Source organism: Atractosteus spatula, chromosome 6 (genome assembly GCF_055471065.1).
Source record: "Atractosteus spatula isolate fAtrSpa1 chromosome 6, fAtrSpa1.hap1, whole genome shotgun sequence".
In the NCBI taxonomy this organism is placed as follows: Eukaryota; Metazoa; Chordata; class Actinopteri; order Semionotiformes; family Lepisosteidae; genus Atractosteus; species Atractosteus spatula.
This window is the reverse complement of record NC_142711.1, coordinates 16,634,003-16,656,833: the sequence shown is the minus strand read 5'-3', so window position 1 is coordinate 16,656,833 and position 22,831 is coordinate 16,634,003. Positions and strand designations below refer to the sequence as shown.

Below are 22,831 nucleotides of genomic sequence, written 5' to 3'. Positions count from 1 at the left end.
ACCGAGATCTTAGAAACGAATATTCGCTATTTACTCAAAGTTTACTAAAGATCTGTAAAGTACGATACAGTATATTATCAGGGGTGAAAATATAGTGTGCGTTTTGGGGTTTTTTTTGTGCGTAGAATTTTAAACAAAATACAACATCTGATAGAGGAATAGATGGTGGGGGGCATAGACGCCACAAAACGAATATAATGTTCAAACTGTTTTTATTGAGCAGTAAGTCCAAGTAAGACAGGATATGGTGAAAAGGTACAGCTGTTATGCGTCTTTTTAAAAATTATTTCTTGCAAAAACATAGCAGCGATTACAATAATGTAGTCATACCAGCAACATACACCAAATTTCTTTTTTTTTAAAACTATACTTCTTTGTATAAAACGTTATTAAATAATAATGCATATAATTATGCAACTTTATTCAGCTCTGAAGTATGAAATATAAAAATGTAGGAAATGTCCCACCATTTACACAGTACACTATGTATTCCAACACGACTATTGATATCACAAAGGAAAAAAAACCAGAATGTACAATTTCCCCTAAGCAAAAACTAATAAAAGTGTGTGTCTGTATTTACATATGTAAATAGAAAATAGAACATTTAAATACAATTGCATTTTCTCTAAATACAGGACATTATAACTGGCTTGTTTTTTTCTTTTGGGATTTATTAAAGTCTTAGTTTAGTTATCCACTTGTGTGTATATATATATATGATATACAATTGTAACACAATTAATTAAAAATATAGGTTTATTCCACGCTGAAAAGAAGAAAGGAAACAATGTTTCGGCTGTGGAGCCTTCTTTGGGTGTCACCACAGCCAAAACATTGTTTCCTTTCTTCTCTTTTCAGCAGGGAATAAACCTTTACTTGTTCCTTTGCAGCCTACGAATTCTGACGCAGCTACCTACTTGATCTTATTAAAAATGTCTTCTAACCTAATGCAGAGACAGGTTTCCAGCAGTATATCTACTCAGTGAAATCTGGTCTAATTCATGTATTTTTTTTAAATGACAAAGTTAGTGTTTGACATATCTTATTGTGGATTTTCATCACTGACTGATTATAGCATATGTTTTAGAAAAAAATATGTTAAGCCTCTTAGAAACATTGCACACTATTTACATTAGCATTTTCTAAAATATCAGTTTTTCCCATCAATAAGCATTCGCAAAGAATACTCAGAAATAAAGTGACATATTACTTTTCTTATGCAACACAACATCCCCAAATGAAAATATTTTGAAGAAAGACTTATATAGTTACTTCCTATGACTATTATAGTCTGGCATTCTGATAAAAGTACATTGTATTCTTAACATTGATAAAACTCTCAGAAACGCATCCCTTCACAAACAGAAATTCATTGGAGTATATAGTTATCTTCTCTGATTTTTTCATACACTAAAATATCAAACAGCCCTTTTAGCGTTAAATGTGGAATGCCCATGATTCCAGTAATAATTGATTGTGAACGGAACTTTGTAGTTGTAAAATTAAATGGATCTGAAAGTGTTTTATAAAAGTCAGACAATTAATTTACAATTAATGAAAATAAAGAACTAAACTAGCTTACAGAAAGCGTGTTGGTTACATTCAGAAGGTATTATTCTCTTACCCAGAGTTGATACTCTGCACACATTACCGAGAATCAATTTTCTCTTTCATAATTACTTTTTGAGAGCCAGGCAGATCACTCATGTAAAAGGAACCTCCATTCATCATTCCACCTTGTGCACCTGAGCTAGACGATACTGTTTCTCTATATACTAAATTCTGTGAGCCGGGCAGTCCAATCCTGTACATGGATCCTTGATTAGCCCCAGAAATCCCCTCCTGCACAAACTGCCCTGATCCAGCCTTCCTCTCCACAAACACCACATTCTGTGACCCTGGCAGTCCAACCCTGTGCATGGCTCCTTGATTAAGCCCAGCAATCCCCTCCTGCACAAACTGCCCAGATTCAGCCTTCCTCTCCACTATCATTACATTCTGTGACCCTGGCAGTCCAACCCTGTGCATGGATCCTTGATTAGCCCCAGAAATCCCCTCCTGTACAAACTGCCCTGACCCAGCCTTCGTCTCCACTAACACCACATTCTGAGAGCCTGGGATTTCACCCCTGTTCAAGGTCCCATGGAGGTAACCCAGCGCTCCGCCCTGCACAGCAGAGCCAGACACCACTCTCTTCTCCTGAAACAGGACCTTCTCAGAGCCTGGGCCTTCATTCAGCAGCAGCACACCCTGCACATTAGGAGCAGCTGGCCTTTCTGAGACAAGCACGGTGTTGTGGACCTGCGGCTCCACAATGTACCGAGTGGGTTGAACCGCTGGGGTGGTAGTGTAATAGACAGGCTGTTGGATGACATATGCAGGACTGGGAACTACGACATTTTCTCTGAGGTGCATGGCTGGGAGAGTGGTGGAAGAATACTGCTCAGTGACAACGTTTTTCTGGATCTGGGGCTGAGGAACAGCACTGGGCTGAGGTCTCACAGCATCAGTTATCACAGTGTTTTCTCTCTTGATCTCTGTGCGAGTTACAGCCACATCCTGGACAGTAGGCACAGCAGGAGGGACCAAAACCTCCGATTTCATTTCTTTACTCGTGCAGATCTCAGCAAGGGTCTTAAACTTGGGTCCCAGGTCATTCAGGAACTCCAAATCATCGTCTCCTTCAATGAAACTGCAGCATCCCACTGAACCCCCAGGGGATTCTTGTCCTTCAGAGTCATAAATCAGTAAGCCATCTTTCTGAATCTGGTCTTCCTCGGCCACGCACATGGACTTCTGCAGCATACAAGGAGACAACAATAAGAGGTCAGTCAGCGATGATGGCTTCAGCACAGACAAGGAAAAACATTCAAGTACATATACTGTATATGCATGATTCCTACTCAATGACAAATGCAAGGCAGAGAGCCCAGTTTCCTTCCCCATCGGGATGGGGGATTGAACCTTTGAAGAGATCATTTAAATCAGCCAATCGCACCCATCCTTAATGTCCCCATGAGATGGGAGGAAACTACAGTACCTGCAGAAAACCCAAGAGAACCACCTGGAGAACAAGTGAACTCCCCAGAGACGGGTGCCATGTACAGATTGCGGTTCCGGTGCCTCTGGATCGCGGCCAGTTACAAAATCTTGAACCCATTAATCTAGTCTACCCACAGACAGCAGTGCCACATTGAGAGAAACTAGTCTGATAAGATGCTGGAGAACAGTGGATTCTGGAAGAGGAGCACAGCCTTCTGTGGAATGCGGTCCAGACAAGAATCCCTGTTGTGCCTGCAGTCACTGCTTTCTCACAGCACCTGCTGCATCTAACACAGTGGCATCACAGGGAAGGAAGAAAGAAAAAGACTACAACTTATCACTCAGTGCTTTTCTTTCTGCAGCACTAGGACTCTATGCTATTACTCGAGTCTCAAATTGATGTTTCTTTTGTACTGTGTATTAAGGTAACTGGTTTTATCCATGTTTTGGCAGTAAACACGACAAATGTCCCTATTCAACACTCGGGTGGAGCCACAGGCTTGTTAGAAACAGACTGTGAAATACATTTCTTAACTAATAATGTTTAGGTACAAAAATACTGTATAGCCTGCTTAAATGCCCAGATTTCAGTAAATTACGAACAAACTATGTTGTACGTTTTTAATAATGGATGCTTTTTACTTCTCCCTGACTTATGAATTAAAGTTAAGCTGCATGATAAATATTAGCTGTAATTGATGAATGATCACCATAGCGTATGATTACTTCAAAGCCACTGTAGTACCTCACGCAGCGATGTGTAAAGAGCGAACGTTTATATCCGGCGTTTATTTTAAAGCACCTTATGCGGTACTAATGCCATGCAAATGAGCTGTAAGTCAAGCCAGTTACCTGCATGTAGTACTCTTCCAAATAAGCGTCAGGGAGTGCAATTCCATCATAGTAACTTTCCCGGACTTCAGACCTGGAGTTGCGAATGCTCGAGTTCCGCCGGTAATTAATGTCTCCCAGAGCTCGGCCATCAGTCTCTGCATTGACGCCGAACCCGGCCGTCTGTCTAATTGTACTCTGTCCATTGCCGAAGACACCTTCTGCAATCGCCGTCTGCGACCCTCTCGAACCTGCAGCAAGCGTCCCCACGCCAGACACGAACCCTCCTTGGTAAGCTTCCAGAGGCGGGACCGCCTGCGAGCGCGGAGAGGAAAAGTGAAAAAAGACAAAAATTACCTGCGCTGGATCGCTACGTGAAATCCCAACACACCATTGATGAAATATTGTTTAGCGCAAACTGCTCGGCCATTTCCCGCAGAGCAAACTTTTCCGCATTCTGAATGAGTGGATTTACTGATTGAGGTAATCAGGATCCGCCCTCTCTCTAATTAAAACACACACACACATTAGTACTGGTAAATGAGGGACAACTTCTCATTGCTTCTTACTTTTCCAAGCTCCACTCCAATTGAAATTCTCTCACTGTGGGCATAATATTTCCTTCGGTTTATAGACAGTGTTTGAAAACATAATTCAGGACTTGAGAAACGTATTTCAATAGTTTCTTTTTTAGTTGTTACAATTTCAAATAGTTTGTAGCATGATTCGAACTATCGTGTCTTTCAAAAGAAATTCAAAAGGAAATATGTTGAAAATATACCTATATAATATTATATATATATATTAAATTTGCACGTCATTGCTGATAATTACTTTGAAGCTTAAGATAGCTCAGCTTACCTTGTCTTCGCCTTGTCCTTCTGTGTGATATGAAATCAAATGCTCTTTGGTGTCAAAAGGCATGTCAAGAAAAGCCCCTCCTTTGCCCCCGACCCCAAGCCCTCCACACGAGCAGAACAGCAGCAGCAGAGGCACCACTGTTGAGAAGAAAGAGCCATTCGTTAATATGTGTGGCCACACAAGCGTCAATTTTACTGAAAAAGCGTCTGAATGACACCTAAAAGAAACTAAACCTCTGAAGAGAACCTGCAGCACGTTTTCAGCCGTTGCTTAAAAATCTTACAACATCCAAGTAGGGAATATTCCAGGCTCTCATATTTGACTTCAATAACTCGAAGTTCTTCTGCCCAGCTAACTCAGCAGGGTGAATTCCCCTCATACAGACAAATTGAAAAATATCTGAAAAACTACCCAATGTGTGTCTTCAGACACAATGGTTCAACACGAGCCAGAGGACGCGAGTGGAAACTACATGGAACTGTATTTGGCACATACATTAACCAGAAGCACTGTTTACACAAAGGGTAGCGGGAGAGGTCTTGAACACACTGTTCTACCCAGCCATGGTGTTGATGCCGAAACCCTGGCTTCTTTCGAGAAACAGCTGGAGGAGCAGCGCCTCAGATCAATGAGCTATATGGTCTTGATGAGCCTCATGACTTCCTCTGGTTGGTAAACACCCTAACATTCTAACGGGTTTTGTGTGATTTCCCACACTGGTGGCTGTACAAAAAATGATTAAAATAGGCCTGTTTCCATGATCGTTTGAGCTGGATGATGAGACGGCTCTGTGCCAAAATGTAGTGGGTGTGGTAACAAAAGAGACTGAGTAATTCACCTTTTGGCCATTGTAAGTAACAAAGGAAAGGCATAAAAGCAGGAAGTACAAAAGACAGCTATATAGAGTGTCTGTACTCAGTAGCACTTTACTTCGAAACATTTATCACCCGGCACTTACGTTAGTGCATTTACTATTAGAGAATATTCATATTGAACTGTAATTATATATGAATGATTTCTAATAGTAGATGCACTATTTAATGTAAGTGTAAATGCACTATTTAATGTAATACTAATGAAATTGAACTGTAATTGTACTGTGAGTTTGTTTATTGCACATTCTTTGTGGTGACAAACATTTTTGCATTCTCTATAAATTATCTTATTATTAATTAGATATTTAACTCTACTGCATTGCTATACAGGCATGCAGAAATATATAAATAGCCGAAGAAAGTCACATGAGACTGGTTTAACTAATGCATAGTGCAGTTATTAAGTTTCTGATGAGTTCTGTTTAAATCAGAAAAGTTTGTCCAAATCAGTTGGATACCTGTAAAAAAACTTTCTTAGCTCAATGCACTCAGCCCTATTTCCACCTCTTTCATGCTGTTTTGAATTATTTGTGTGTAATGGCTGAGCAGTCTGTGCAATACGCACGGAACTTTGTAGTTTTTAAGTGACTGAGGTAACATCTCCAGATCTGACGCATCTTAGAGAACTGAACAGCTGCAATGTGGATGCAGTAGTTTTCTCTAGTAATTTTCCAGATGGGAACATTTGATACTGCCAATCATATTACTAATGAAGATTTTCTAAGTTGTCAAGCTATGCCATCTGATACAAAATGGCCAATGCAGTGATGAAGTAATGGACATACAAACTCTGCCACACAATGGAGCAATCACCCTCTTGAGGGGTTCTGTGGAGAATGACATCGCAATTGATGTCACTACACAAAGCTGTGTTCTGTATTTTCAAGGATGTCCTGAGCCGTATAACTCTCTTTTACAGTGCCTGAATAATATGAATTTATGATTCAGGGCACCGGCTCTCCAGAATTCATGGGACCAGGTTGAAGGAGTTAGGATGAGTAGTGAAATACTGTACATGTATGGAAACTTTGTTGACATGTACTTACGCAACAGCATCAGAAGTCCAAGAAGCAGCAGACCAATGCCTGCAGGACCAAATTCAGCGCCAGTCATTTTCTTTGCACTTGCACAGTTGTCCTCATTATATTTACAAGTGCAGACGTCAACTTTGAAAACCTGCTTATCAGGACAGGATAGTCCTTGTTGGTCTTTCACCTCCACAGCGACTTCATATGAGCCAGGCCACAGGTTGTCCTGGGCTCGCAGGATTGCAGTGGTGTCTTAAAAGAGAGAAATATACAGATACTCCATCATGCACAAGGACAACAATAAATTCTGATTTTTTTCCTTATTATTTTTATTTACTAGTTTGATTGCAAAACACTAAAAGAAAACAGTTTTGAATATTACAGGAAGCACGTGCCCAAGGTTATCGAAGCCGAAAGAAACAAAAATTATCGGAGTAGAAATAATTGAGCATTACGTATTAAGATGGCTGTCAATAGTTTTCACCAATAAAAAAAATATATATACAGTAGTAATTATACACTGTTTACATTTGACAGAAAATGTACACTTTTATTAAGTGTATAAAAACAACTATGGGATGGAGCTTATAGCCCTGATTCCAAGAAACTGGAAATGCCTCTGACGGACTCCACAGAGGTAATTTAAGATGCACTGGTCACAGCAAAGACTGATGGATGGTATCCAAGGTGTTGTGTAGCATGTTGTAAAATGTAAAACAATTGACCACAAGGACATCAGAATTCATGAATTTCTAAATATGTCACGGTCAGCACCTCTGTGTTCCCTTTCCTCACCATGGGTAGATGGCCTCTCATTTGTAACTTTTCATTACTAGAAAAGTCTACTTCCACAACACCATTTTACAGTATTTCTACAGTATTGCTTAAAAGTATTCAAATCTCTATTTAGCACAGCTAATTCACTAGAAGTACCATTTCTAGGATTAATTAAAATAGATGAAAGTATATCATCAAACAACAGTCTCTACACTTTAAATTGATGAGTGACGTTGCTGGAGTTGGTATGAATAATACCTAGAGTCACAAATACAATAATTCTCTTGATTGTGTAAGCACAGAACACACACGCTTAAAATAAGTTGAAATTGCTCTCAGAACCAGTCCTTACCATTCAGTTTTTCAACTCTCCACGTGCCCTTGGTACCTTCAGGAATGATTTTGAAATCAAAGGGAGGTCCATTGGGATCAGCATCTCCATCCTCAGCTGTGACAAACACAGCTTTGCTCTTGGTACACAGAACCTGGGAGGTACTGGTCAGAACTGGACAGTGGTCATTGGAGTCTTCCACCTGGAGAGCAATCGTACCGGTGGCAGTTTTGGAAGGCATATCTGGAAAACACATTGGTTGAAATATTTTTAAGTAAGTGAAGATGTATCACTTACAATTACAATTGAGCAGCCATCTGCAGTGGAAAGGTCAGTTTTATGGCAATAAAGACAATCTAATTTTAAGCATTCAAAGATGTTCATGGGGGATTTTCTCCTACGTAGTAAATGGAGAAAGTGGAGCAAGAACATTGAGTGACAGACTGACAAGAGCCCAGCTGTTGTGTTGAAAAGCTACTTCATCATGAGAAATGCACAACAACAGCACTACATCTATTCCCTGTTAAGCTACTGTGAAGTAGCACTTCATGAGGCTGACCTAGAGAAATGACTTAATGGGCACAGCACTCAAGCAGATACAACGAAGGATTTACTAACATCACATTTCAAAACACAGAATACTGTTTTTCTGTGCCTTTTAGCAATTGATTTTTACGTACCATCAGTCATAACCAATATTTTTGCGTAGTATGTGCCATTAGTTAAGTGTTTGGACTCCCGGTCTGGCAGCTTGTTCAGTTTGATCTCTGCCGTCTTTTCATCAATTGACAGCCAGTTGTCAGGATCATATGCCTTTGCATATCTGTAATAACCCAGAAAACACAGTGATGATAAATGACACCTGTGCACATGAACAAATGAAGTGAATTTCTGTATCACTAATAGTGCAGGTCTGTTAGAGGTGATAGTAGCAAGTCATTCATTTAACCCTGAGTACTGCACTTCACCTCATGTCACACACAACCTTTTGAAGACACTGCCTTTTCTCTCAGCAGTGTCCATTGTTCTAATCAGGCTCTTTTAATTGGCCTATTATCGATTTTTCTGAATGTGTTTACTGCTGCCTTTCCTACATTATGTCAAAATCGCCTTTATAGAGAGACTTGCATTTCCTTTTCAAAATCGACTCCCACATATAGCATTAGTTTATTTGCAGTGTTTCTTTATCAGTGGGGTTTTTAGAAGTGTACAGTGGTTCTCACAATTTTCTTATCAAGTATGATATAATTGGAGCTTAAAGAAATATATAAGGATCATAGTGAATGATCAATTTGTCAAATGGGAGGACATCATTTAAACCATCTTTAGGCAGTTTGGGAGTAAGTAAATTTATGTTTCAATTATATTTTAAAATGATTATATTTAAGTACTTGGAAATACATATGCAAACTGGGAGGGTCAAATGCCCTCAAAAAACCTGTGGCTTATAAAGGATCAATAACAGAAAAACATCAGTGTTAACCATGGAAAAGTTTATAATCTATAGTACACATAGAATTCTCCTGTGTAAAATTAAAAGCTCAATGCATAAAATTACCAAAGTGTACACATGACCGAAGAATATCACTATTTTCTATCCAACATTTCAGATACACTTTAATAGTGCAGAATGGATAATAAAATAATGTATTCTTGCAGTTTCTAATTTCTCTCATGCCAAAGCATATCTTTTTATGATGTGGCCAAATTCTAAAGCAGACACTGAAATCCTCAGATGGCATGCAAGCAAAGATAATTCCACCTGAATGGTTACATCATTTTCTATATCGTCAGCTGTCACACAGTTCATAACATAGTACATCTGATTTTCAGCTATAGATGTAAAGATCTGTACATACTGTACATCTGAATGTCCAGAAGTGCAAAACACAAAAATCAAAACTGAGTTCACAAACAAAAAACTGACACAACACAAACAAAAATCAGAGCATACAAAAAAGATTGCACAAAAAACCTACACAACATGAACACAAATGGGTGCACAAATATGTGTTAAAAACAGAAGTACAGTAGGTTCTCACAACGGACATGACATCTGTTGTAAGGTGAGAGGGCAGCACTGAGTGGAGTGCACATGTTGAGTTTTCGTGAATTTTCGTGAAAAAAACGCCACAACAGTTGGATGTTCTGTCTGTGTCGTGGAGGACAGCTTGGTGAAAAAACATTCATTTTGTCCACACTGAGGCCAAAGCAATATGCTATCAGGTGCTCCAACCTTTCCAGGGCTATGTTTCTATGAGAATCTCATGACCTGAGTTTCGTACTCTAGAACTCTTAGTATTTTAATATAAAAATGTCAATATTTTCTTTAAGTTTTTGTTGGTGCACTCATTTTTGTTTGAGCACCCATTTTTGGTTTTGTGTTTTGTTCTTCTGGGCCACCGTAGACTGTCTGGATATGAAAAAAATGATTCAAACAATCACCCGCTGTACTTCTGTTCTGGAACTGTTCTCATTGAATGCTCACCAAATTTCAGGATGAATGTCTCAGGACAATACTGTCAGGCGTCAAAATGTCCTGAAACTGTCTGGATTTTGCTCATGACAAATGTTTTAGCACTTTCAATTTCACAATCATCCAAGTGAAACCTGGTAAATCAGTGAAAACTCACCTGACTCTCTCAGCGGGCTTCCCAGTGTCCTCATTGATGGCTGGATATTTTGCAATCACATTGCTGATGTTGAGGGTTTTTTTTCCCTCAGAAACAGAGATCGCCTTTACCTTTGGACTAAACCTGGGACCTTCAGGCTGGTTCTTGACTTGAATTTTAATAGGATAGGTCTTCCCTGACCCAAATCCCGATCCAAATCCTGATCCGGAGCCCGATCCCGAGCCCGATCCCGAGCCCGATCCAGAGCCTGATCCAGAGCCCGATCCAGAGCCCGATCCGGAGCCCGATCCGGAGCTAAATCCTACTGCACCTGCACCAGAATACTCTGCCTTGTTTCTGACAGCCACAGCAAGGTTGAGGTTCTGCATCGTTTCGTAATCTAGTTCCTTTAAAGGAAGAAGAAAGAAATCACGATGGAGACCCTGATTCCCTTCTATAGGATACGCACCAGCTGTAGTAGTCCCATATGCTGTACAAGAAGGCACCATATCCTTTACGTGTTCAACATCTATTATAGCAAAGTTTAAAGAGCAAATATCAAAATATACCCGTATATGTATAATAATATCTGTACAATGCTAAACATTTAACATGCAGTTACAAGAGTTTAAATACAGCATGGGCAGCAAAGGCATAAAAGGCATAAAATGATTTATACTAAAAGAACAGGTTTATTCCATGCTGAAAAGAAAAGAAAGGAAACACAATGTTTCGGCTGTGGAAAATACTAAAGGCTGGTATTTAACATGCAATTACATGAGACGCAGCTATCAATTTGCAATATATACCTTATTCAGCATTAAGACGCCTTCATTAGTGTGAGGGTCCTTCACGATACTGAAGTAGCCTGCTTCATTTCCTGACACAATGTCAAACTCTGTCTCCCAGTTGTCTGTAAATTCGAGATCTTTATCCAAGGCCTTCAGTCTCATGACTTCAACATTAGCTGTGTTTTCTTCCACACTGGCAGAATACTGAAAGAAAAAATCAAAAGAGCAGTAGAATTAAGTCAAAACGTCTTTTTCACATGTATTTGTTGTTGTTGTTTTATTTTAGCATAAATCCAAAAAAGCAAATCCATTCAGGCCACTCATATAGGATATAATGATCATTCATTTTCATTGCCTGCAAGTTAATTTGAGAAATAAAAATATAATTTTAAAGATGCTTGTCATTTATAAATCTACTCATGGCAGCCTGGCAAATTATCATATGCTTTTAAAATAAAATTATAAATTATAACTCTGTGATTATAAATTAATAGTTATTGATAATGAGCATAAATTAATAAATATTGAAAATGAATGTACAGCAAATAAATTGGGTGTTAGCAGTATAGGCAGAATATTCTGAAAGTCTTCTTTTCATTTTCCAAGATACAGAACACAGAAATAAACAATTAAAGAATAGTTTCTGCATTTTTCAAAAGATAGATTGAATCTTTAGAACTCAATAATCTACACATTAGCATGTCCAGAAAAGTGGAAAGAATTATTGGAAATATACATGTATCATATGTAAATATCTGTCAAATATACAGAACAAAATAAAATTGACATTTAATCACAAATATGAAACTGAAAATGTTCTTACTTCATCTTTCTCCAGTGTAGGAACATTATCATTGACATCTGAGACTTGAATCTTAACTGTCCCCTGACCGACATTGCCAGTGATCTTTCCATTCAAATCTCTGCCTTGTACAACTAAAGTGTACGTGTCTACTGTCTGCAAAAAAGAAACAAAACTTCAGTCAAGAGAAAACATACATCAGCACTGGTATACATTATGTACAGTACAAACACTAAAATGCGCTCTCACATTTATGTTTAAAAGGCACTTTTATATGAAGCTGGCAAACTATAATTGTAGTTAACTACATCGTTTTAATAGTATATAATGAAATCAAGTATATAGAACTCAAAGACTGAATGAATCTGCGTAGCCATTTCCAATGAAAACCACCTGTCATAGGGTATTAGTACTGTTATTAGGATAATCTCTTCATGGTAGTCATTTTGAAAGAATGATTTCAGAAAGTACGCTGAATTGCACATCACTTGAACAATAAAAAACAACAAAAAACACTTACTTCCCTGTCAAGGGTATCTGTTTTAACGTAAACCATGCCTGTGTCTTCGTCTATATAAAACATCTGTGGCTCTGGTGGGGACTGGCTCACGATGCTGTATTTAATTTTAGCATTGTCTGTAGCGGGGTCATCATCATCTGTAGCAATTATTTGCATGACAAGGGTGCCTAGAATATAAGATAATAAGAAATCTTATGAATCAAACCTTTTTGTAATGTCAATATTCCATATAAACAAATCATATTAACAACAGAAAAGTTGCACTATCACGATGACCACTATTCCTTTCAGTAGCCATTTTCAGTTGCTTCTTTTACTACTACATGAATAACTAATCAATTCTGGATTTGTAAAATATTAATCTGTAAAATGTTCTACCACCAAAGGAAGTTTAAATATATCTTCAACACAGAATGAATGAAGCGTGTGTTATGTATGGGACATGGATTTAACTTTAAAAGCCTCCGTTTTTGAGAATATAGACAAAAAATAGGTGAATTAGTCAAACAGCTTGTGAATGTAGAGCAACAGATTTTTCTGTAATATTAAATAACTATTAGTCTTATACTGTTTTCCTCACTGCTGTCCATCGAAACAGTCTTTGTCTGTGCTTCTTAATATCTTACCTATCTAAAGGTAATGGCGTGGTGTGGAGATTGAGGCTTGTAGTGCTCACAATGGACTGGGCAATGGTCTGAGTAACATGGAATGCTCTATGTACAGTATGTGTTTTTTTTTAAATTGAGTTCGAATCATTTTGAATATCCATTAAATATTTGGCCTTGCGGTCAGTCTCATGAACACTTGATCATCCATGACACTGACCATGATGCACCTGAGTGATTTTAACTGCTGCATGAGCACAGAAGCAATTCATCAGTGAGAGAGTTGATTGAGCACACGCGATAAGGTGAGTCAACCTGCTGAATGTTAAGTCATGAAAATCAAGAAGGAGAAACATAGAAAGGAACCAATATGCTACATTTATCCAGACAACAGCTGCAGGTTGGATTCTGGCCTAAGCCAGCGCACTGTCACTTTGCTGGCCACTGGCCATGTATGATTGCTGTCCCTGTTCACAGTCAGTCAATTTTTAACCAGACCTAAGAGCCAAAAGCAGTTTGTAAAACACAGGTCATTTTGGACATCACGAGTCATGACACCTCAAGAAGACTGATTGCCTGGTATGACACTTGGGCCAAGAATGGTCTGGTCACTACAAGAATCAACATATAGCGACACTGCACAACACTACTACTACTAATAATTGCTTATACTTATATAGCGCTTTTCTAGACACTCCACTCAAAGCGCTTTACAGGTAATGGGGATCCCCTCCACCACCACCAGTGTGCAGCCCCACCTGGATGATGTGACGGCAGCCATAGTGCACCAGTACACTCACCACACACCAGCTCTCAGTGGGGAGGAGAACAGAGTGATGAAGCCAATTCATAGATGGAGATTATTAGGAGGCCATGATTGGTAAGGGCCAATGGGACATTTGGCCAGGACGCCGGGGTTACACCACTACTCTTTTCAAGAAATGCCCTGGGATTTTTAATGACCACAGAGAGTCAGGACCTCGGTTTTACATCTCATCTGCAGCAAGGCGCCTCTTTAGAGTATAGTGCCCCCGCCACTATACTGGGGCATTAGGACCCACATAGACCACAGGGTGAGCGCCCCCTGCTGGCCCCACTAACACCTCTTCCAGCAGCAACCTTAGTTGTTCCCAGGAGGTCTCCCATCCAGGTACTGACCAGGCTCACACCTAATGAGCTTCAGTGGGCTGCCAGTGGTGAGTTGCAGGGCGATATGGCTGCTCAATTGAGACAGCGTTTGCTGCCCTTCCTGCAGGCTCATCCTGATTTCACAAGATTTCAACAGGATGTCACGTCTGTTTCTATCTCACCGGAGCAGTCCTACCCAAGTGATAGCACTCAGCTAGTTGGGTGATATCGGGGAACCCTGGTGATATTGGTGGAATTAGTGGGATCATTTTGCACTCAGAGTGAGCTCCTTTACTGATCTTGGAAACCCTGTGGGTATTTTTTACATCATTGTGCATCATCTTTCTGCAGCATATTGAAAGAATCTCTTCAGCACTTTTAACACACACACACACACACACACACACACACACACACACACACACACACACACACACTAACAACAGAAACAAGCTTGTAGTGAACAGAGTGCTGAAGACTGAGTTCAACAGTCAACAGACTGTTATGGTGTAAGAAACTATGCAGAGGCAGTGCTTGGAATTTAGAATACTACTTTTGAAGGAAAAACAGAAAAAGAATTGCCTGCTTTGCTGAGTTCTTCAACTTTTCCCATCTGATTCTCTTTAAACACAGGGAAACAATCATTTTTGTCTTCAACTGCAATGCGGAGGTTAATGTCCGTCTCCACAATATTTCCGAACGCATCTGTTGCAACACCTGTAAGCTGTAACAGAGAGGAATCTGTGATTTCAATATATTACAAAACTGTGCAATAGCTATCGCAAAGAAGAATGTGTGCACATTGAGGGTAATAATTGACGTACCATGAGCTGATCAACTGTAAAAAAAACATACTTACATTGTAAAATGCAATGTCCTCTCTATCCAGGATGTCTGTGACTCTAATATTGCCAGTGTTCCTATCAACAACAAATATGTGAAATGGTTCTTGATCAGCTCCTTTTCCTCTTATTTCGTAGAACACTTTTTTTGCAGACTCTTGGTCAGAACGAATCTAAAAAGAAAAAAAAGTGAAAATAGTCAATGACATAGAAAAAATGACAATATTCCACATTATCAATTATATTAGCGGTGTGAGAGCACAGCCCCAGTAGGGACTACATTCCCCAGATTCCTCTGGGGAATGAGCTGCTGCTCTATCACCTGACCAGATGCAGGACGGTAATTGGTCAGGTGACTCTTTAAAAAACAGGAAGTGGACGCTTCCTGGGTCAGTATGGGGGGGGGGGGATTGGATGCTTGTTGTTGCAGGGGGCAGAAGGTGGAACCCCTATGTGCACCACTTACCAGAGCAGAATAACCAACCAGGGACTGAAGGAACTGTGAGCTTTGGGGCTTTTGGGAAGTTTTTGTGAAGAGTCTTGAAGGGAGGGATTTGGTTTTTGGGGAAATTTGAATAGAGTCTGGTAAGCAGTGTAGCTGCTCAGTCATGGTACTGAGGGAACTTCAGGAAGATGTTTAGTTAGAAGCTTGAAGAAAAGCTTAGGCTTCTGTTTTTTTTTGGTTGTGCTGTTTTGAATTCCCTGCACTACTGAGAGAATGGCACTAGGATGTTTTTGAACCTTACAGCTGTGTTGTTGTGTGTTTGTTGTCCTGGTCCTGCTTATTTTCAAAGACTTGGAAAAAAAAGTCTTTGAAAATAAAGGTATGGAAAGGTATGGTAAAAAAAACAAGCAAGTGAGATATTGAGGCATTTGGAACTGATCCTGTGGAATGAGAATCCCTGGCAAGCGAACAGAAACAAGTGCTGTCTTGTTTGCTGTTCTTGTTGGATTCTACCAGGGAGTCAAAGTCTGTGCCAGGAATAGGCTCCAATTGCTCGAAGAGGAAAGGGTACGGAGGCAGCACACAGTTCTCGCAGTGTGAAATATACACTTATAATTACAGCTGAAAATCATGCAAATCTCAGTGGGTTGTTCATTTGAGAGACAATGCAAACCTTCTGTGCTGTAGATTGTAGTCTCCACCACCTCTCATAAATGAAAGGATGGCAGAGGTCTGTTACTGAAAGTTTAACGATGAAAATGAGACAAGTTTTAAATTGCTTTCCTACTTCTACATCTATGATATCTTCTTTTTAATGTATTTTTTTTAAAGAACAGCAGACCCCAACCTATTTATCTGAAGTAAAAACTTTGTTGTATGTATTTGCAGTACTTGCACAAGCTGTCTTGTTGTGAATTTTCAAAATGAAAACAAAACACTTACTTTGGCAATATATTCCTTCTTTGTGTAGTCCTCGTTCTCTGGTACTTTTATTGGGGGAATAACCCACTCTCTTTTTTGCCTCATTAGTTGCACATTTTCCTTTGCTTCCACTTGTTTTTGGAAAACCTTTAAATATAAAACAGTACATAACTTGAATATATATTTCATCTTCATCACATACCGGTAAGATCAGGTTCTGGAAAAGCATCATTAGTGGACTGAATAGTCATGTATTAATATTCATCACACACACACATTAATTGATATGCTCATTTTCTAAAGCATGTAGACATCCTCTGCTGGTTGACCAAAGATGGGTATTTAATCATCACTTTTATCATTTTACAGACTGATTTGTGCACTTATTCATCCTTCCATTTTCTAACCGCACTTCTTCCTGTTCGGAGTCGCAGGAGAGCCGGAGGCTATCCCAGCAAGCAACAGGCACAGGGCAGGACACACCCTGGACAGGAGGCCAGTCAATCGCAGGGCACACACCACAGCCAATTTTCCCAGAAGCCAATTAACCTACCAGTGTGTCTGTGGACTGTGGGAGGAAACCCACGTGAACATGGAGAGAACATACAAACTCCACATAGACAGCACCCAGGAGCAGAATGGAACCCAGGCCCCAGAGCTGAGAAGCAGCAGTGCTACCCACTGCACCACCCGAACGTATTGAGACAAGAAAAAATATTGTCAATGGTTTCAGTCTTCTACTGCTTACGATGGATGGATGGATGCCTTTTCTTATAGGATAGTATTAATGGCATTTCACTAGCTCTTCAACAGTTCATTTTCTTCCATGCAGTATTATTTATATTGATTTACTAACAGTTGTAAAATTTTCACTTCTATCTGTTTTTTTTTCGGGGTTTTTTCTGCAAGGCAAAATATTTGGAGCTTATACATAAACATCCAACATATTAGGAACACAAATCCGTTACAGTTATTTAATAATAATCTGTGTTTTAGAAGGTGCCTTTTTGGGGAAAAAAAAATCTCAAAACATGGTATAATAAAAAATATACAAACCAAGGAATAAAAATATTATCAATATACAATATTGTGTAAGGTGAGATTTGGAAATCAACTAGTCAATTACTCTTTGATTGTACAGTATAACAACATAGTCAACTGGTCTAACGATTCAGAGATATCGCAAAGGAAGATGCATTAGTCAACCGTTGCCGTTATCGCCAAAAGAAAACCATCTTTTGTTTGCCACATGTATGAACGTCCTGTGTCAGAGCAACACAATCGACAGTAATACATCTGGGGGAATCAAGGTCCATTGTACATAACAAGAAGGTGGCAACATTCCACAGCCATAAGAAGCTGCTAGGTTTGATCAACTGTTAGTTATACAATCCATGTACGTAGATCAAAACAAAGCGGACCATTTAGAAAAATGCCATCCAGGTACAGTAGTTCTCCTGCCTTGCACCCAGTATATAGTAACTTTTGCAAACATAATGTATTCATTTTTAATTTACAGTACAGTTGTTCAATACTAGGAGAGCTTGCTGTTGCATTGGCTATAATTCCGGTTACTGCCTCACCGCTCTGCAGTTGTGCTCCTTGTGTCTGCACAGAATGTCTTCAGGTGCTCCATTTTCCTTCCCCTCCTTCCTCTTTCCTTCTCTTTGAATCTGCTTGAACCCCGTCATTCAAGAACCTCCCAGATCCAAACCACACCGAAACCCCCGACACAGTTCTAATAAGGTAAAAGGCTGATTTTCCATCCCGGAAGAGTTCAAGCTCATCGAATTGCACTGAGCTGTACAGTATGTGTGTGTGTATATATAGAATATAAAATAATTTTAACGAATTCATAGTTATTCTAAGAAAAATGACTCTATATTTTTTGGATAGCAGGTAGACTAACATTTTATTGAAGAGACTAGACATAGGTAAATTCATATTATAATAACTAACATTTGACGTCAACATGGTTAGTTGACATGGGGTCTCCTGGGAATTCTGGATACTACTAGAAGCAATACAAGCTGTGAATTTTGCAATGCATGCCTTGCACACGGTTGTAGATTCTGTCCCACTTCTCTTAGAGCTAGCCTTAAATAGCGAATCGTGAATGATGGTTATCTGAGAAGAACAATAGTTTGAAAATGTGCAAAAAAAAAATAATAAGGGGGACGAAAGCTACTAAAAATGCCTCCATTCTCAAGGCAATTCAAGCCTTCACTCATATAGACTTTGCAAAGGACTGCTTGTTAACAGCATGTCAAAAAATCTACGTATCTGCAAAAATCAGTTTGAATCATGTGCTGGTACAGGGTAGTGTATCAGAATGGGTTTAGGTCATCATACCTGAGTGGAGAGATGTGTCAGAAATGTTTGTGTTTGTCCTTGGCAACAGATGAAACGGGGAATACGTTTGTGGTTTTATTAAGAACTAGTGGGGCTGGCATCACCTGAAGTGTGAACCACAGACTTGGACCTGTTTAACCGTTTATTCTTCGACTTGGATTTCAATGAGAAAACAAGAGCACTTTCACAAAGATGGCGTAATGGAATAATTCTACATCTCTGACAACCCAACCTCATAAGAAGGAGACCAGTCAGCCCATCTCACCTGATTGGCAGGCAGTAGCTCATGGAGCTCACTCACGCAGTACTGCGGTATTTTCACTTGAGAGAAGTCTGTCTGGGGAGTCTGTGATGTATTGACTGCGGGGAATACCAGGGAGGGGAGGGAGGTCCTGTTTGTCATCCTTGTGAACGGCATTGTCTTTCCTTGATTGTTTTGTTTTTGTGAGAACATGCTTAATAAATATAGATTTGAAAAAATCGGTATGGGGAAAGATCTTGATGTCTGCCTCCCAAAGAAGGAGCGACTTGTGTCTGATTGTGCCGAACAAATCGTATGATGTCATGCCAAACAGGTTGATACACTGTACCTGCAGTGAGGTGAGCTCTCTCCCTTTACTGGCTTCCTGCAGGCGTTTTCCAATCGCAGTTTTTGACTTGGGTCTCTATTGTCAAGGTGCTGGGAAGCTCGATGACTAATTCAAGCAGCAGTACTCACACTTTCAAACAGATGCTAAAAAAACTGAGGTTCTTGGCTTACTTTTTCCTATTTTCTCCCCAGAAACAGTGAAATCATTGCTGTCTGACTGCAGTGGAAGCAGTGACTTAATTTGAACAAAAAGGCCATCTTTCTTTCTACCTATGCATTGATTCTGAAACTTAAGATGTAACGAGGAGCCCTGTGGCTTACTAAGCTTTCAATGGTGTATTTATTTGCGAGTGCGTCTGTTCTCTGTAGAATATTTGCAAAGTAGAACAGAGTAATAGTTTTTCACATGATATCGTTGAATCTGTCACACATTTGGCAACACAGAAAATGAAGCCTGCCCTAATGAAATTGGTATTCCATAAGCAGTATATCATTTCACAATAACCTCAAACAGCATCCTTTGATAAACAGCACATTTATTTTGGTATTGTTTCCAAATCCAGTCCTGAGTTCATGCTGAGAACAGGTTTTTTTTGTTTCTATTCCTTTGCAAAAGTGTTCAGAGAAAATCACTGTTGGCTGGTATTTCCCTTCTGCTAAATTAGGTCCCAAAACAAGATTGCTTTGAAGCCTAAATCAAAAAAAGTTTAAAAAAGTTTAAAGACTAAGAGGGGACCTGATACAAGTATCCAAATTTCTCAAAGGCATTGACAAAGGCAATCCAGCAGACGTCTTTTGTATTAATAGGGAAAATTGAACCAGAGTGCGCAAGTGGAAACAATGCAGAACGATGTTTAAAACCAAGAGCTGAAGTTACTTATTTACACAATGGGTGGTGGGAGTGTGGAACAAGCCATGTTGCAGAAACTGGTACCCTGGTTTCCGTCAAGAAAGGGCTGGATGAGATCACTACCAAGTGGGCTAGACAAGATGAATGATCCCTTATATTATTCTTACACTTTGTAATGTTTAAATCAATACTGTGACAGCTGGATAATAATAATCATTGCTTACACTTATATAGCGCTTTTCTGGACACTCCATTCAAAGTAATACATTAATCATAAAACCCTGCATTTGCAGAAAAAACATTAACCTTTGTGTAATATTCATGTTTTTTTGTATTTTAATATATTAAAATGGCACTCTCTGGTTGCATTATTTAAAAAAACAACAAAACCTACTATGTTAGAGACCCTCAGAATAATTTGGATTATCAATATGGCCCTTTCGCCAAAGAAAATCTACACCACTAAGGTTATCATAGTGTGACAGGGAGGTGAAGAAAGTTGTATATTTAATGTATAATCACCTAATTTCCAGAATAATTAACAGGGTATTCTGATGTTCTGCTCCTATGAAAGACTTTTCAATCTTGGATTTCAAATGACACTCCTGATATGGAGGTTCAGACCCTGAAATTAAATATTCACCTCGGTCATTCGTTCTGTATCTGTTATTGTAACACTGTATACCGCTTCATTAAATTACAGACCTTTTGTGTTGTTAAGTTTCCCATCTCTCAATGTCTCAATGCAAAATACATTTACTCTATAGGCGACGTGTGTGTAACCCCACTTGCAACCAACTGGCAAAATACATCACACATGCACTGTACTGTACATTGTTATGTTATTTTTTTATAAGGGCTTTAAAGAAACCTTTGTTCAGACTTGGCTGTTGCCGGTATTTTTCTCTGAGCAAGTCATTGCTCGTTGTGCAGGTTTTGGTAGATTTGGGTGTTACACCCTCACGCCCATTAATTAAGCAGCTATCCAAGATTAAAGTGCTCCCGCTAACAAATAAACGTTTTTTTTTCCACCGATATACAATCACATAAACTGCATTTTTATGTGCTTCTGTGGTCTAACTCTACAGGTATTTAGTCTGGAAATAAACTCTATCAAGGCAATCGCTTCCCAAAGCAAAGGGGACATCGGAGTTTCCACTGGTGTGGCTTGCCAGTACTGTAACTACAAAGATTAATTGATGCCAGATAATCGATGCCTACTTCATCTAGCCTTTCAAAAGAAATATCGCTCTCGTAGTCCTGAAAGACCACCTTTAAGAGTAAAGCAGCCTACTTAGGTTTTAAATGCTCAGTAACCTAGAACGGCTATATTGTAAATAAAGTTAAATTGAAAACCATTATTTGTCAATTGAATCTATGCTACGTCTGCTGTCTTACTGTATATTCAGATCATAAATGCAATGACAGAAATGTCATTTGTAACAAAATCTGACAACCGAATTCCTCACAAAACTGTCCTATTATTAGTAGCATGTGATGCTTTGCACCGATCTTGTTTTGAAAGTACTGTAACTCAGAAACAAAGGAGCATGAAAAGTGTTCTAGATATATCTACCGAACTGTAACAATATACTTTACACCTGTTACCTAAAGTTATAAGATAACAACTAAAACTTAAGCAGAAAATAAAGAAATAGTGTGGTAAAAATGGATGAATAACACGAAACATCCTTTTTTTTCACTCACCGGTAGCATTACAAGCAGCCACAAGCCGACACCTGTAAGAGTGGCCATGCCTGGTCAGTCTTCTGTGGGAAACTGTCTTGCCGAGTGAAAATCCAGCAGGGTACGATTTCTGAGTTGATAACGCGGTGTCACGTTAGAACAACACTTTATTCTAAGGTGGTTCTTTGTTAAGTATAATAAGCAGCAAGGTGGTGCTTAAGGGAGTTTCCCCATGTTCACACCCCAAAAGGCAGGGCCGGTAACCTAAGTTTTTCCTTTAAGTTTTTTTTAAACATTTAATTACCTGACGCTGTCATTCCTGATACATAATTATAGGAAATGTCTGTTTTCCTCACGTATATAGAGTCGGTAGAACCACACATTAGAAGTCTATTTTTCATTAATTTAAAGTATTCATGGCATACGTTTGTGCGGCGTGGTGATGTCAGTGAAGTCAAGGCGGCAAAGGAGAATGGCGCAGGGACCGGTCGATATCATAATAACATTGTGAAGCGGTGGCGAAACTATACAAATGTGCGAGGCTGCACTATCGTGAGGTGTATTCGGAGAATATTTCACTTTTCGCGCAGTTATACAAATAATTACTCCCCCCACCATACACATTTCAGGTCTAAGTAGCAGCCTCCTGTTTCTAAACAAAGTTATGCTGGAATTTATCAAATATTATTTCTTAAACTTCACGTTTTAGTTCTTCAAATGTGAACTGAAGATGACGTGACACATTTCATGATTGCAGCTGAATTTGGAAATAGTGATAATTATTCAGAACGATACAGAGCTCTACAACCGGGCTCAGGCCCTGCTAGGAGGGTATTGAGGAAGAGGTGGACGGAGCTTCGCTTGCCTCACTCCAAATGGAAACAATGTCACCTTACAATTCCTGCACTTGCTTTCGGGAAGGAAAATGCAGATCCTCCTA

General features: G+C 39.3%; 1 protein-coding gene across 1 annotated transcript; it reads right to left on the bottom strand.

Moving 5' to 3' along the window:
- Positions 1–195: 195 nt before the first annotated feature.
- dsg2.1 (desmoglein 2, tandem duplicate 1) lies at positions 196–22,039 on the bottom strand. Its single transcript, XM_088918059.1, has 14 exons — positions 21,913–22,039; positions 16,436–16,561; positions 15,066–15,221; positions 14,789–14,930; positions 12,474–12,640; positions 11,975–12,109; positions 11,170–11,355; positions 10,382–10,767; positions 8,429–8,571; positions 7,770–7,991; positions 6,659–6,892; positions 4,738–4,874; positions 3,898–4,191; positions 196–2,799 (listed from the first exon to the last, which is right to left on the bottom strand). Exons 1-14 carry the CDS (start codon positions 21,958–21,960, stop codon positions 1,651–1,653), a joined length of 3,525 nt encoding a protein of 1,174 aa, XP_088774185.1. The 5' UTR covers positions 21,961–22,039; the 3' UTR covers positions 196–1,650.
- Between the last annotated feature and the right edge of the window lie 792 nt (positions 22,040–22,831).